The sequence below is a fragment of the Chamaea fasciata genome, unplaced genomic scaffold (genome assembly GCF_029207755.1).
Source record: "Chamaea fasciata isolate MVZ Bird 193981 ecotype frontalis unplaced genomic scaffold, bChaFas1.0.hap1 SCAF_12, whole genome shotgun sequence".
In the NCBI taxonomy this organism is placed as follows: Eukaryota; Metazoa; Chordata; class Aves; order Passeriformes; family Sylviidae; genus Chamaea; species Chamaea fasciata.
In genome coordinates, this window is record NW_027094097.1 from 8,835,158 (window position 1) to 8,848,270 (window position 13,113).

The 13,113-nt window shown below is 48.3% G+C and overlaps 1 protein-coding gene across 1 annotated transcript; it reads left to right on the top strand.

Annotated features, from left to right (window-relative positions):
- Nucleotides 1-2,841: 2,841 nt before the first annotated feature.
- Nucleotides 2,842-10,916, top strand: OGFOD1 (2-oxoglutarate and iron dependent oxygenase domain containing 1). The gene is made up of 13 exons (XM_066194393.1): nt 2,842-3,346; nt 3,513-3,658; nt 3,751-3,797; nt 4,259-4,359; nt 4,748-4,864; nt 5,620-5,711; nt 6,721-6,846; nt 7,182-7,295; nt 7,612-7,691; nt 7,828-8,123; nt 8,967-9,089; nt 9,935-9,993; nt 10,562-10,916. Exons 1-13 carry the CDS (start codon nt 2,842-2,844, stop codon nt 10,721-10,723), a joined length of 1,968 nt encoding a protein of 655 aa, XP_066050490.1. The 3' UTR covers nt 10,724-10,916.
- The last annotated feature ends 2,197 nt before the right edge of the window (nt 10,917-13,113 follow it).

Here is a 13,113-nt window from a genome sequence, read left to right on the forward strand (position 1 = left end):
CACTAAAACTTTACTCTGGCTGTGATAACTATGAGATGAACTGAAGCAATTTTCTCAAATTTAGATGCCTACCTTTCTTGCTATCCCAGGTCAGCCACTAGTTTGTAAACAGGTATCATTCTGCATTTACAGAGGGTTACTCCCTGACCTCCACTCACCCATTTTTGTGGGCATAGCATAAGCAACTGAAGCAAAACAGCTTACACAATGCAAGTACAACACACCAACTGCTGATAATGAGTTTTAAACAAGGTTTTACTGTAGTGATGCACTGTAACTAAAATTCTCAGTCAGTCCCCCTCATAAGCAGAGTCAAACAAACACACTTTAGATGAAAACGCCACACATTCAAAAATTACTTTCTAGACTAAGTCTTTACAAGCCGTGAATTCCATTCAAAACACTGAGCAGTTGGCCACAGTTTAACCTCTAGCCCGCATGTTTTGTGATCTGTGACAATAAACTGAAGTTACACTTAAGAAACAGACACTTACAGCTTGAAAAAAGTTGTACCCAGCTGCAGTAACAGCACATGGGGCAGCCTGTGCTCATGCACAATCAGAACTCCTTCCACTGTCCGCCTCATGCCAATCTTGTCAAACTCTTCCCTCATGCGCTGAAACCGAGCTGCCACGGAACTGTCCTTCTCATACAGCGGCTCCTTCGTGCCAAATGTGTAATTTGTCAGAGGATACCTATAAGGAAGAGAAAAAATGTTACTGCATGACAAGAAATCTAACTTTAAATCACCATGAATCAGCATCTAGCCTGAGGCAAACCCTTCATTGCCTGATGGGTCAGTCAGTGCAGGGCTAAAATCTTTGTTGGTGGCTTACGAGGCCCCAGGGAGATCTGCATTATGGAACACACAAGCACAGACAGTCCTTTTGAGCTGCACTCTAGACTGCTGCAGGCTCAAAAGAAGGAAAAGAAGCACAGAAGCACAGAACCAACTGTCATTCAACAGCCACCCTCTTTGATCATGCTGCAGGGAAAAGGCAGCTGAAGCTCTGAAAGGAGCTGGAAAAGAGACTGGAGAAAAAGCGCTGCTGGGAAGGAAGGAAGCTGCACAGGACTGCAGCTTTTTCCTGCAGATATAATGAGAGCCTGAGAACTAAACTGTTAGAAGTGGTTTTGTTTTGAAGTGGGAAATCAGACATGTGGGTCACAGAAGAGGAGAAATGCTGAGTTTCTGAGTACAGGGTTGGGAGCCTGGGGTAAGATCAAGAGTGTGAGCAGATCCCTCTGTTGTGCTGGTGCTGGGCCCTGCACTCTGGTGACAGTGCAGTGGAAACTCAGCGATTTCTCCAGGTAAGAGGGACTGAAAATAGAAAAGAAAGGTTAAGCAAGAAATGGGTCAGTCCAAGATAGCACAGAGGGCAACAGGGGAGTGTTTTTGTACAATTAAATCCATGTAACAGAGAGGTCTGATGGCAGGAGGCCTGGAGGAAAGACAGAATCACCCAGCTAAGTCAAAACAGAGAAGGAAATGGTTCTGGGCAGAGCCATGATGAGTTATCACCATGGTTTTACTGACCTGTGGCCCACAGCAACTGAATTAACAGAATGAATGGCTGATCTTATGTTTTCCTTGAGATGCTTCTTGGCATGGATTCTTTCCCCAGACACATCAAACTTTAGTAGCATACACTCTTTCCCCCCTCAAATTCCAGCCTCCCTCCTCCTCCAATTTTCCTCGTGTTTTACAGTGGTTAAAATAACAAGCCAGTTGCTATTGTTAGAGCCTTTTCTCATGTAGACAAGTGAGCCAAAACAACATTTCCAAACCACAGATTCATTTACTAACAAGCTCTCCCACTTTTAATTATAGTTTAAAACCATCTACATTTCTTTTTCCATTAGTTTCCATTTTTAGATACACAAATGCCTTTAATAATAACAATCTATTACTCTAACCTATACTATACTAATGTGGGTGCATTAGTCTATACATCAAAAACCTAAGCCTCAACCTAAAAAAATGCTGCTGATAACACAGCTTCATGATGAGTCTTTGCTTCAGAAACCTGACAGAAATATTCCAGTTTCTTAAGTTCATATCTGAACTTTCACACGACTCTGTGAATAAACTCAGCTACACAAAATTATCAGTGATTAAAATAAAAATTGAATATTGACTGCTGCAGCTAACGTTTGCTGGTTTTTGCAACTTGACAGATGCACATATCAAAGAACACGTCTCACATCCACGAAGTTTATTGGTAGAAGCAAAAATATATGACTTCTCATAAAAAATACATGAATACTTATTAGTAAGTAGTTCGTATCTGTGACGATTTTCTGTGGTAGCAAATACTCTGGATTTTAATTCCAACACCTGTACCAGACAATACACAAACACCAGGCACATCCAGCCACATCCTACTGACTGCCTAGGGTCAGCCCAAATCCCAGCGAGGCCAAGAAAAAACCCTGCCTCTCTCTGCCGCCCTTCTGGATGCCCATGAGAGCGCGAAAACGTCTGTGATGCTCAACACACCGAAACCTTTCCTGGGTTACTTGGGGTTCACACCTCCCGAGCCAGACGCTGTTTCTAAGCACTAAAGCGTTTACACCGAATATTCCACACTGCCCCGAAGCCCTCGGTACCCTCAGCGCGGTTCAGCAGCCCCTGTGAGGGCGGCGGGCCCTCATCGGCACACGGGCTCTGCGCCCACTGTGCTCCCGGCCCTGCGAAGGGCCGGAACCCTCCGGACCTCGCACGGCAGGCACTGAGGGAAAACCCCGCCGAGACCGCTAAGGGAGCGGGGACGAGCTCGCCAGCGGGGCGGGACGGGAGGGGGCAGAGCCGGGCAGGCCCGAGGCGGCGCTCACAGGTTGATGGTCCTTTCCAGCGTGAGCGGCTTCGTCTGCTGGATGTACTTGTTCCCGAACTGGTTCACCCCGCGGGGCCAGCCGGTCTGCGAGCGGTTGGGCGGCACCACGGACATGGCGAGAAGCGGCGGGAACGGGCAGAGGGAGCGGTCGGTCAATCCTGGGCGGCGGGAGCGGCGTCCGCCATTAACGCCCGCCCAGCCCTCAGCGCCGCGCGCCGCCTGCCGGGACCCACCGCGCTCCGCCCGCTCCTCTCCTCGCTCATTGGCCAAGGGCTTCCCGTCCGGGCCCCGCGCGATCCCATTGGCCACTGCGGGCGAGGCGCGGGGGCCGCAGGGAGTTGCAGTCCGGCCGGACGGTGCCATGGCCACCAAGCGTCGCGGAGCGGCAGCGCCGGCGGGGAAGCGCGGAAGGCGCGAGGCGCGCGCGGAGCTCTGCGCGGCCCTCGGGGACGCGGCGCTGCGGGAGCGCGCGGGGGCGGCCTGGGCCCGCGGGGAGCGGCTCCGGCACGGTACGGCCCGGCCGGGCCCGCGGGGAGCGGCTCCGGCACGGTACGGCCCGGCCGGGCCCGCGGGGAGCGGCTCCGGCACGGTACGGCCCGGCCGGGCCCGCGGGGAGCGGCTCCGGCACGGCGTGGCCCGGTTCCCCGCCCCTCACCGATGGCCGTTCCCTTGCAGAAGCGGTGGTGCTGGAGCCGGCCCCGTTCCGGCACGGTATCATTCCCGGATTTCTAGCGGGCCCGGCTTTCACGGAGACGCTGCGGGATGAACTGCTGGGCCTCGGCTTTCGCGAGCGGCGCAACGACCTCCTGTCGCTGCGGCAGGTGGGCCCAGGACCGAGCTGAGCCGGGCCGAGCTGGGCCGAGCCGAGCCACCCTAACCCCCGTCCCTTCTTCTCTTCCATGGGCCGCCGCAGTCCGAGGAGCTGGGGGCAAGCCCGGAGCCCCACGTCGCCGCCCTGAGGTAAAGTGTAAGCTCGGGGCTTTGTCCGCTCAGGGTGTGGGGAAGAGCCGTGGTGGCTCCACAGGGAAGGCGATTGCGAGGTGGGCCCGCAGTGTGGCCGCCTTCTGCCCCGGTACTCGGGCCAGAAACCGGCCCTGGAGCGCTGAATCTGCTCTGTTTGTCATGGGCACTGAAGTCTGTTCAGCTTTCGTCCATACTCAGCTCTCCTCTCTGTCACCTCTGAAACTCTTCCCGGTGCACCTTCCGCCTGGTTGCATGCTTGCTGCTGGTTATTGCCAGCAGTGCTGTGAGCACTGTGCTGTTTTCCTGCCTAGCACCTGTGTGGTTCTATAGGAACACACAGTCACTCACAACAACAGTACCTGTTACAGTTTAAATAGTTGGCAGGGAGACAATAAATTAGTTTATGATGGTATGTTTTATAACACAGGAGGACACTTAGTTTGTGCTTATCTTTTCAGGCATGCCCTGTGCGACGAATTCCGAGCGTGGCTTTCTGCTGTGACCCAGATAGTGCTGGAGCCAACTATTGACATATCCAGTGCTAAATATGAATATACTGGTCAGTCTATAAATGATCCTTTCCCTAAAGCTTCTGTGCATGTGTAGGAAACAAAATGTCTATAGAATACCTAATTTTATTCTAGTTCCGGAGGGTACCAGCAGCAAAATAATGTCTGAAAATGAAGTACAAATGATGAAAAAACTGTTGTTGGTGTATAACTGCCTGTACTTTCAGAGTGACCTATCTGTCAATTGCAGTGCAGTCCCACAGAAGAGAATCTTGCAGATCTCATGCTAGTGATGCTGATGAGTGAAAATGCAGTTCTTGGAAAGAACATGTTTTTTGTTGTCACATCCTTGCGGGGACAAAGCTGGGAAGCAGTTGTTGGAATGAATCATGCATGTACTGGAAAGATGCTACAGCAGCAAAATGTGTGTAATTGCAGATGTCTTGCTGTGTCACGATGATGAACTGGAAGGCCGGAGAATCGCATTCATCCTGTACCTCGTCCCACCCTGGGAAAAAAGTGATGGGGGAACGTTGGATCTGTACAGCACAGATGGTAAAAGCTCCAAGCTCTGCATCAGGTGGATAAAAGAGATGAAGCTTCTGTGCCCCTTGCAGCAACTCTCACCTCCAGCAGTAGAAGGGAGATGAAGAGTTTCTCCTTTGTTCAGAGAAGCTGATGTATAAGTAAAATGTGCCCCTTAGGGATGGGCTGTAGCATGCTTTGCAGACAGTGCTAACAGGCAACAGCGGAGAAACTTTTGGAAGGGTCAAGAGTAGAGGCAAGATTGAAGCGATGCCAGTAAATGTGCTTGGAACTCCAGACTGATGACAGTAACTTCCTTTCCAGCAGCAGAACCACAGAATGGAAGGGATCTTAAAGCTTATATTGTTCCAGCCCACCTGCTGTAGGCAGGGACACCGTCTTCTAGACCAGGTTGCTGCAAACCCGATTAAGCATTTCTAGCATGGGGCATCCACAGTTTCTCTGGGCAACCTGCACCAGTGCCTCACTGCTCATGGTAAAGATCCTTTCTAATAGCTAATCTAAACCCACCCTTTGTTGGAAGCCATTCCCCTTTGTTCTGTTACTCCATGCCCCTGTGTATCCCAAGTCCTTCTACAGCTCTCTTGGTAGCTCCTTTTGGCACTGGAAGAGGCTTTAGGTTGCGCCATAACCTTCTCCTAGCTGAACCATGCAGAGGTGCACTGATTCCTCACCAAGCCCTTGGTGTCCCACCAGTCACAGAGTCATGAAGTCAGAGAGAAGTCCCAGTTCCTGTCTTAACCAGGATATGTTTTCTTCCTCAGAACACTTTCAGCCACAGCAAATCACCAAGTCATTAGTGCCTTCATGGAACACGCTGGTTTTCTTTGAAGTGTCTCCAGTCTCTTTCCACCAGGCAAGGAGCTGTCTCTTGTTAATTTGTTAATCCTCACTGTTGTGGTTATTCATTCTGTCTGTTATTACAATCCTGATGGGGAGGGAGAAGAACTGTGGATAGAGTGGATACTCATGCTAAGTGCTGTGCGCTAAAGAGAGGGCTTCAAGGACTTTAAGGAGGGCAAGAACCAACAAAGCCAACTAGCTGCATCATTCTGGGAAAGAAAAATTTCCATTTCTATTTTGTGTTACTATCGTGGCAAGCCACAGCTGTGAATTTAGCTCTCACTTGTTTCTGTTTGTTGGCTTGTTTTAAACTAGCTCACATTTTTGATATGGTGGTTCATGACTTTGCTCCAGAAGTCAGCTCCTCAAGCCATTCATCACCTCAGTGACAGACATGGTTCAGTGCCCTGCAGCAGAAATGCTGATACAGTTAAGGAGTACTCTGTGACACTTATCAGGAAAATGCCTGGGAACAGGATGAATAATTTGGGGATCTGCGTGACACAAACGCCTGACTGAAATCTGACACTTGTGTACCTGAGAGTACCAGGGACTGTATCAAACAGGGCCAGAGCGCAGAAGGCTGGAGAGGAAGATGATCAGAGACAGATATTGGGCATGTCCTGACCTAGGCCACTTAGGGGGTTATTTTTGTGTCATTTATGTCTTACAGTTATTAATTAACAGCAGCATCTACTTGGTCACTGCCCTGGTTGTTTTCAGGTAGTGATTTAATTTTGTCCTAAAAATCCATGACTCAAAGCACTCAGAGGGAGAGAGGAAGAGAGAATGGATTCTCTGTGAGCTTGGAGTTAAAGCTTAGACTGGAATTCTGGAAACCTGCAATGGACTTCAGGACAATAGGCCTCTCTTAATAATCTGTCCTGGCCTAGCCCTGTCTGATGTTTCTGTGTATACAGTGGGCTCCCTGGAGCCGAGTCCATCTCCTGTCACAAGTTTGCACAGTACCTGTGACACCTGGTCCTGTCCAACCCGTGACATGCTGCCCACTGTTGTTGCAGGTGTCAGAAGTTCTGTCACACAAGTGCCGCCTGTCAGTGAGCGGTTGGTTCCACGGCCCGGCTCTGGCCAGACCTGCACGGCACATTGAAGCTCCGTTGGCCAGGAGCCCACACATACCCTACGATGTGAGTAACAAGCCTACATCTGTATATCTGCATTTCTCTCTCTGTCCTGTAATACCTGTTAGGGAATGCATCAATGCACTGGGGATGCTTTAATCTTTATCCCATTCTCCTTTTTGTTTCCTGTCCACATTTGTATCCAGTTTCTTTCTTATGCATCTTTGTATGTTTTGCATACGTACAGTAGTTTAGAGAATGTGGTGAATAGCTGTGGTGCAATGAAATAAGGCAATGACGTGTGTGTGCAGGAATCCAGCCCTGTGGACAGCTCGGTAGGGGGAACTGGGGAATCTTCTTCACTTTTGAAAATTCAGTGTTCTAATCCATTTCCCTTCTAGCATGAAATATTGTATGAATGGATCAATGTGGTTTATTTGGACATGGACTCCCAAGCTCAAATCCAAGAGGAATTTGAGGAGCAATCAGAAATTCTCCTGAAAGACTTTCTTAAGGTGAGCCCAGTGGTTCAGTTTGCTGTGATCTGCCAGAACTGGTCAGAGGGCTGGCAGGTACCACATGGCACAAAGGCTGGGAAAGGGCTTGCTTGCACATCTGTTAAAACACCTTCTAAGTTTCACACCTAAAGGGGAATGGACCGGGTGACCTCCAGAAGCCCTTTCCAACCTCAAGCACTCTGATTTCTGTGGAATGATTCCCTCTGACTGCCTGTACACTGCTGCATGGAGACTCAGCAAAAATAAAATACTTGTCTTCAGCCTTCTTTTCCTGGGAGCTAAATGTTAACATTTCTGCATCTCTTTCTCCTAGAAAGAGAAATACCAACTGTTGTGTGAAGCACTGGAGAACAAAGAGATCCAGTGGAGCAGTCGGGGGCCAGCCAATAAAAGGTGAGGAACAACAGCACGCTGCACCTGGTGATCAGGCTGAGCAGGAGCTGCCATGAGGCTGCCCTGGTCAATGCTGTCCTTCTGGGCACGGTCCTTGTTGGCTCTCCCACAAGGAGATACATCTGCTGTCTTTCAGACTCTATGAGGCAGCAGAGGAAGACAGCCTCCCTGACACCCTGAAGAAATTCCTGCAGCTGCTTCGCTCTGAGGCCTTATTTTTACTGCTTTCCAACTTCACTGGCCTAAAACTGCACTTCCTGGCTCCCTCTGATGAGAATGAAGATGCTGGGGAGGGACAAGCAGCAGACACCACTGGGCACAGCAGTGCCAAACCTGAGCAGGAAGAGACTGAACAACCAGCTAATGGCAGTCCCCATCAGCCACACCAGCCTGAGAACACTCCTGAAGCACAGGATGGTGAGATGCAGAGCGGTGAGTAGAGCAGCAGTGGTGTGAAAGGATTCAAACACAATTCCCAATGATTTTCATAGAACTAGTGTTGTGTTGTACTGCAACCAGCACAAACATGGGACTTAAAGCATGTTAGATTGATTATCTGAAATCAGTGACCCATTGCAAAGGATTTGGAGTAAATCAATGACTAATTTGAAGATACCATTTTGAACAAGTCTTAAGGGTGAAATTTTAGGGGGGGCTGTTAATCTTTTGTCAATGGTTATGTGGTTTCTACATCCACATAACCCCTGCTTCATATAAAGCATATTCTTGTATGAAATAATAGAAAGGTGAAAAGGTCAGAAGTAAAACAATTTTAGAATTAGAAAACTGATACTTAAAGCTAGGATTCAGCCTTTCAGAAAACAGTCAGCCTAAACCAACACTTAGTTGTCAGTAGTGACAACTATCAAAGATTAGGTTAATTATAGATTTTGATTGGGGATGTTTATTTAAAACAGTGGCTCTGAAGTTTAAGGGTAGAATTTTTGAAAACACTCATCCTGCACTGTCAGGCAAGTTAGGGGACAGTGGAATAAAAGTAATAAAAAAACAAGTCCTACTGAAAAAAATCCCACCAGAACACTTACCAGGAACAAAGGCTGTATGGAGCAAATCTTGGTCCCACACATTGTTCAAAGTAGCTAACCTAGAGTCATCTCTAGGAAAGATGTTGACACGTGATCTGTGGTTTTACTCTTTTTTCACTGGGGCCAGCAGACAAATTTCAGTGGTGTGAGATCACTGAGTTCCTCACATGCTTTGAGCTCAGCTGATGTGGCTTCATGGCTTTCCCTGGCTGTCCGTTCCCTCTGCTAGGCTCGGGCACCCCTGTGTGTGCGGGGGAGCTGCGACGCTGGACCCATGGGCACTACACTCTTGTCCACGACTCTCAAGCCACAGAATTTGCTCTTGACCTGCTCTTCTTCTGTGGCTGTGAAGGTAAGTGGATGAGGAGAGAGACTCTCCTTTTACAAGGTATGCATAAAGGAATGGCTTCTAAGTTCTCATCAGTGCTAAAACAGCCAAAATTTCCCTGCTTTTTCCTACATAGAAGGTGTCTGTAGACTTTGTCCTAGTCCTTACTTCAGCATAAACCCTGGTTTCAGTAGTCCTCATGCAAAGGGGTTTGATACTGTGGCCTTGGAATATCTCTGGCCTTTCCCGCTTGCACCAGGAGGTGGCGCTTGGACAGAGGGAAAGGCTGAGCCTCCCAGACCTTTCCTCTCCTAAGCAATGGCTCACAATGGCTCTGGGCACGCTGGAGGGTCAGGTGGCCACAATACCCACCAAGAGTGTTCCCCCCCTTTCCTCATCGGAGTTATCACTACTTCTGCAATTCACAAAGCCCACGGTATTCAAAAATTACTTTAGGCATGTCTAGGCATTTTGGGTTGATTGCTAGTTAGATAGTGGTAAAAAAAATCTAACCGCAAGCATTTTAGATCAGATGAGGCCAGAATGTACAGCTGAAACCATCTGGCACATGCTGGTGATCATACTGAAATATATACTTTGGCATATCTCCTAGAGTAGAACTATTCTACAGGCGAAGAGTATTACACCAAACAACTTTAAATAGCCCATCTACCATAAAAGGCAAATCTAGTACATTTGCTTCCAGTTGTTTCTGAACAGAAGAAAAAAAATAGGACTGGAAGGAGGTAAATACTTACCTTGTATCCAGTAACTTTGGGGAGCAGGGTGAAAAAATGGCATCTCTTGGAAGGCTGCATGGAACCTGCACGGCACTGAGGTTTCTAAGAATCTTTCTTTTCTATTTTAAGACTGGGATCCTGAATATGGTGGCTTTACTTCCTACATTGCTAAAGGTGAAGATGAAGAGGTAAGGATCTCAGTTGCTAGCTGCAAATCAGATAAAACTGCTGAGGGTGGAGAAACATAATTACACTTTGTCATAACACCAACATAACGCTAAGGGTGCTCAGTAGTGCACTGGAGCCTCCTTGCCCCAGTCACTGCTTGTGGGCGAAGCTCTGGCCTCAGCTTCAAGAGGCTGCTGTTCACCTACTGCATGAGCCCTGGGCCCTGAGAGTGCCTCATAGCACCTGCACCCAGGGCCATTTGGGAAGCCTGCCGTGAAGAGACACAAGCTGTAGCAGAGAGAACACTCTTCCAGGGAAGCGCTGTTCGCTGGGGTCACATTCAGCATCAGTACTAGTGACAGTGCTGAGCAGTCATACTAGTAAGAAGTCCAGAAGGCCTTAATTTATAACAGTGCTTAAGGAAAAGGGTATTAAAATGAAAATAGTGTCACAGTTCATTTTCTATTACCAGACCTTTGTTCAAACTAACTTCTGAAACTCTTAAGAAGTTTTGTTGTCTCTTAAAAATTTTATCAAAGTTATTTTTGTGAAACTGATTATTGCCTTCCTTATCTTTGTGTCCTCTAGCTGTTGACAGTGAATCCGGAGGACAACTGCTTGGCCTTAGTTTATAGAGACAAAGAAACTATGAAGTTTGTGAAATACATCAACCATAGAAGCTTGGCTCGGCTGAACAAGCATCCAAACAGGACAGGATTTTGGGATTTTTCCTTCGTCTATTATGAGTGATGGTGCAGTGTGACCACTGTCACAGAGAACAGTGGTGGGTGGTGGGCAGGTTCCTACCCAGATGTTCAGAGCACAGACAAACTTTGCTCGTGCAGCTCCATCACACTGTACAATGTGGGGACAGGTGGTTTTTTAACTGCAAAAATGAAAATTTAGTCTTATCCTGAGTCCATTATAACACATTCTCAACTGCTTTTCATGCTCTGTGGGTGAGGTTGTCACACAACTGTCAGCTTTCCAGCTGTTCTCTCACAGGAGCAGCACAGTGGCATCTCTGACCCATCAGGGTGAGAATTGTACGTTGCCCCAAGCTGCTGACTGATTTTATTAAGGGAAAAAAGAAAAAAAGGAAATGGGTCAGTAAAATGATTCACACACTGGTCAGTCAAGTTTTGTTACAAAATGCCCAAGACGTTTTCTGGGGCTTAACTCTGTTCCTGAGACAAAAATAAAGGAGCTGCCGTGGGAAATATGAGGTTTTTCCAGCTGCGCAACTCTGTGGAGTTGGGAAGGAAGACAGTGAAGCTATAAAAGCACTGGGAAGGACTTGGCACCATAACAAGGAGCAGGATTTTATTATGCTAAGTGCTGTGCAGACAGACCTAGATGCAGCACTTTTTCCAAAGAATTTACAAGCTGAACGGCCAAGAAGCAGCCTGCTTCTGCACACACTCCTTGGGTGGGTGTGCAGACAGCTCTGAGCTCCAGCCTCAGAACAGGGGCCAGGGATTGGAAGCAGGAATGAGGCAATTTACCTTTTACTGGCTTGGTGTCCACAGGTAGTAGGGAGGTCACCCAACAGCATGGCCTTGTGTCCTTTTAGTTATGTCCCGGAATCTGCTGGGTTTTAACATGGCTTCTGTCATTAGAGATCAGCTCAGATGTTTGGAGGCAGCAACCAGCCAAGTCCTGTGGTAAACACAAGAAAGGCAGTGAGTGGGGCCTTGGTGCAACACCTCCCTGTGTGTTTTTAATACTGTGCACCTGCCCCACATTCACTGCAAGTAGGACTATGCCAGACTCACCTCGGAGGTGTCCAGCCCACTAAGAGGTACGGTAGAGCTGTACCAATGCTTCAGGAGACAGCCAGAGTGCAGAACACCCTGCTGGAGGCTCGGCCCTGGCCTGCACCTGCTTGCCTGAAACTTTTTTGGCACGGAGAGACAGGTGTTCTTTCAGCTCATGCAAGCCAGACAATGAAGGGCATGGGCTTGCAGTAAGCGGGGGAGTGTGCATGTTTCATCACTCCTGTCTCTCCTGGGTGGGGAGAGGGTAGCTTTGGATTAAAGTCTGCTCCTTCTCCCGTTCCAGGCCTGTTGTTGGAGGCCACCACAGTGGTCTGAGACCACAGCTGGCAGCACAGGAGCAGTAAACTCAAAGTCTCACTGTTGACATGAAATACTCCGCACTCTTTCCCGAGCAGGTGGGATGTCCTGTGGGCCTGTCTGCATGACGATACAGGAGCAACAACCTTCCGCTTCGATCCCAATACACCAAATTCAAAAAGGGAATCCCTGAGGCCGTTGGCAGGAACCCCTGCCTTGCTTCCAAAGGGAACAGTATCTCAGCCCCCACAGGTGCCAGAGCAAGGGGCCAACGCTGCTGTTAGCACTGTGCAGGACTCCCTAGTTCCAGTGTCAGTTCCATCCCAGATGATGAGCAGTTGTCCAGTTCTAGCTACTCTCTCATGCTCTGCTGGGCGGGAAGGATGGCTGGGAGGTGGTTGCCCCAAGCTGCTGTTGCAAGATCTTGTTCATATTCCAACTCGTTTCCCAAAGCCAGCATCTCTGAGCGCTGCCAAAACTCTCTTGATCAGTTTTAATCTTCCTTTGCCACTTACAAAGACAAGGGCATGAAGCTAGAAACAAATCCTGAAGTGAGGACAGAACTCTGAATCATGGTTTCTGAGGTACTTCTCTGCATATTGGGGCAGTATCTCACTCTGGGAAGAAAGCAGTTCTTATTCTGAGCTCTCCACTAGAACAAGACAAGTAATGGAGACTTCAAAGAAAAAAACCCTAAAATTATTTGGGTAGTTTGAAACAAAAGCGACAGACACCACAGCTATTCAGAGCATAGTCAACTAGGCGAAGTTGGGAGTAAATTCATTAACAAAACAGTTACTTCTTTGACTGCACTGTGAGCCTAAGAATGTGCTTGGTAGATCTTGGAACATCCTTCCAGAAGACTGGGAAGAAGTCAGGCTCTTTAGAGCTTGCTGCTTTTTAATAATACGTATTACACTAGAGGGCATAGCAGCCTCTGCTTGAGCAAGCCCCTATCTACCTGATCATCCAAGGAACCACCCTTCTTCCTCCAGTGACTCAGATGAAGTAATTTAAGAAGCCAAATTTGCAGTTAGCTTTCAAAGGTTTAAAAATGAACATGTC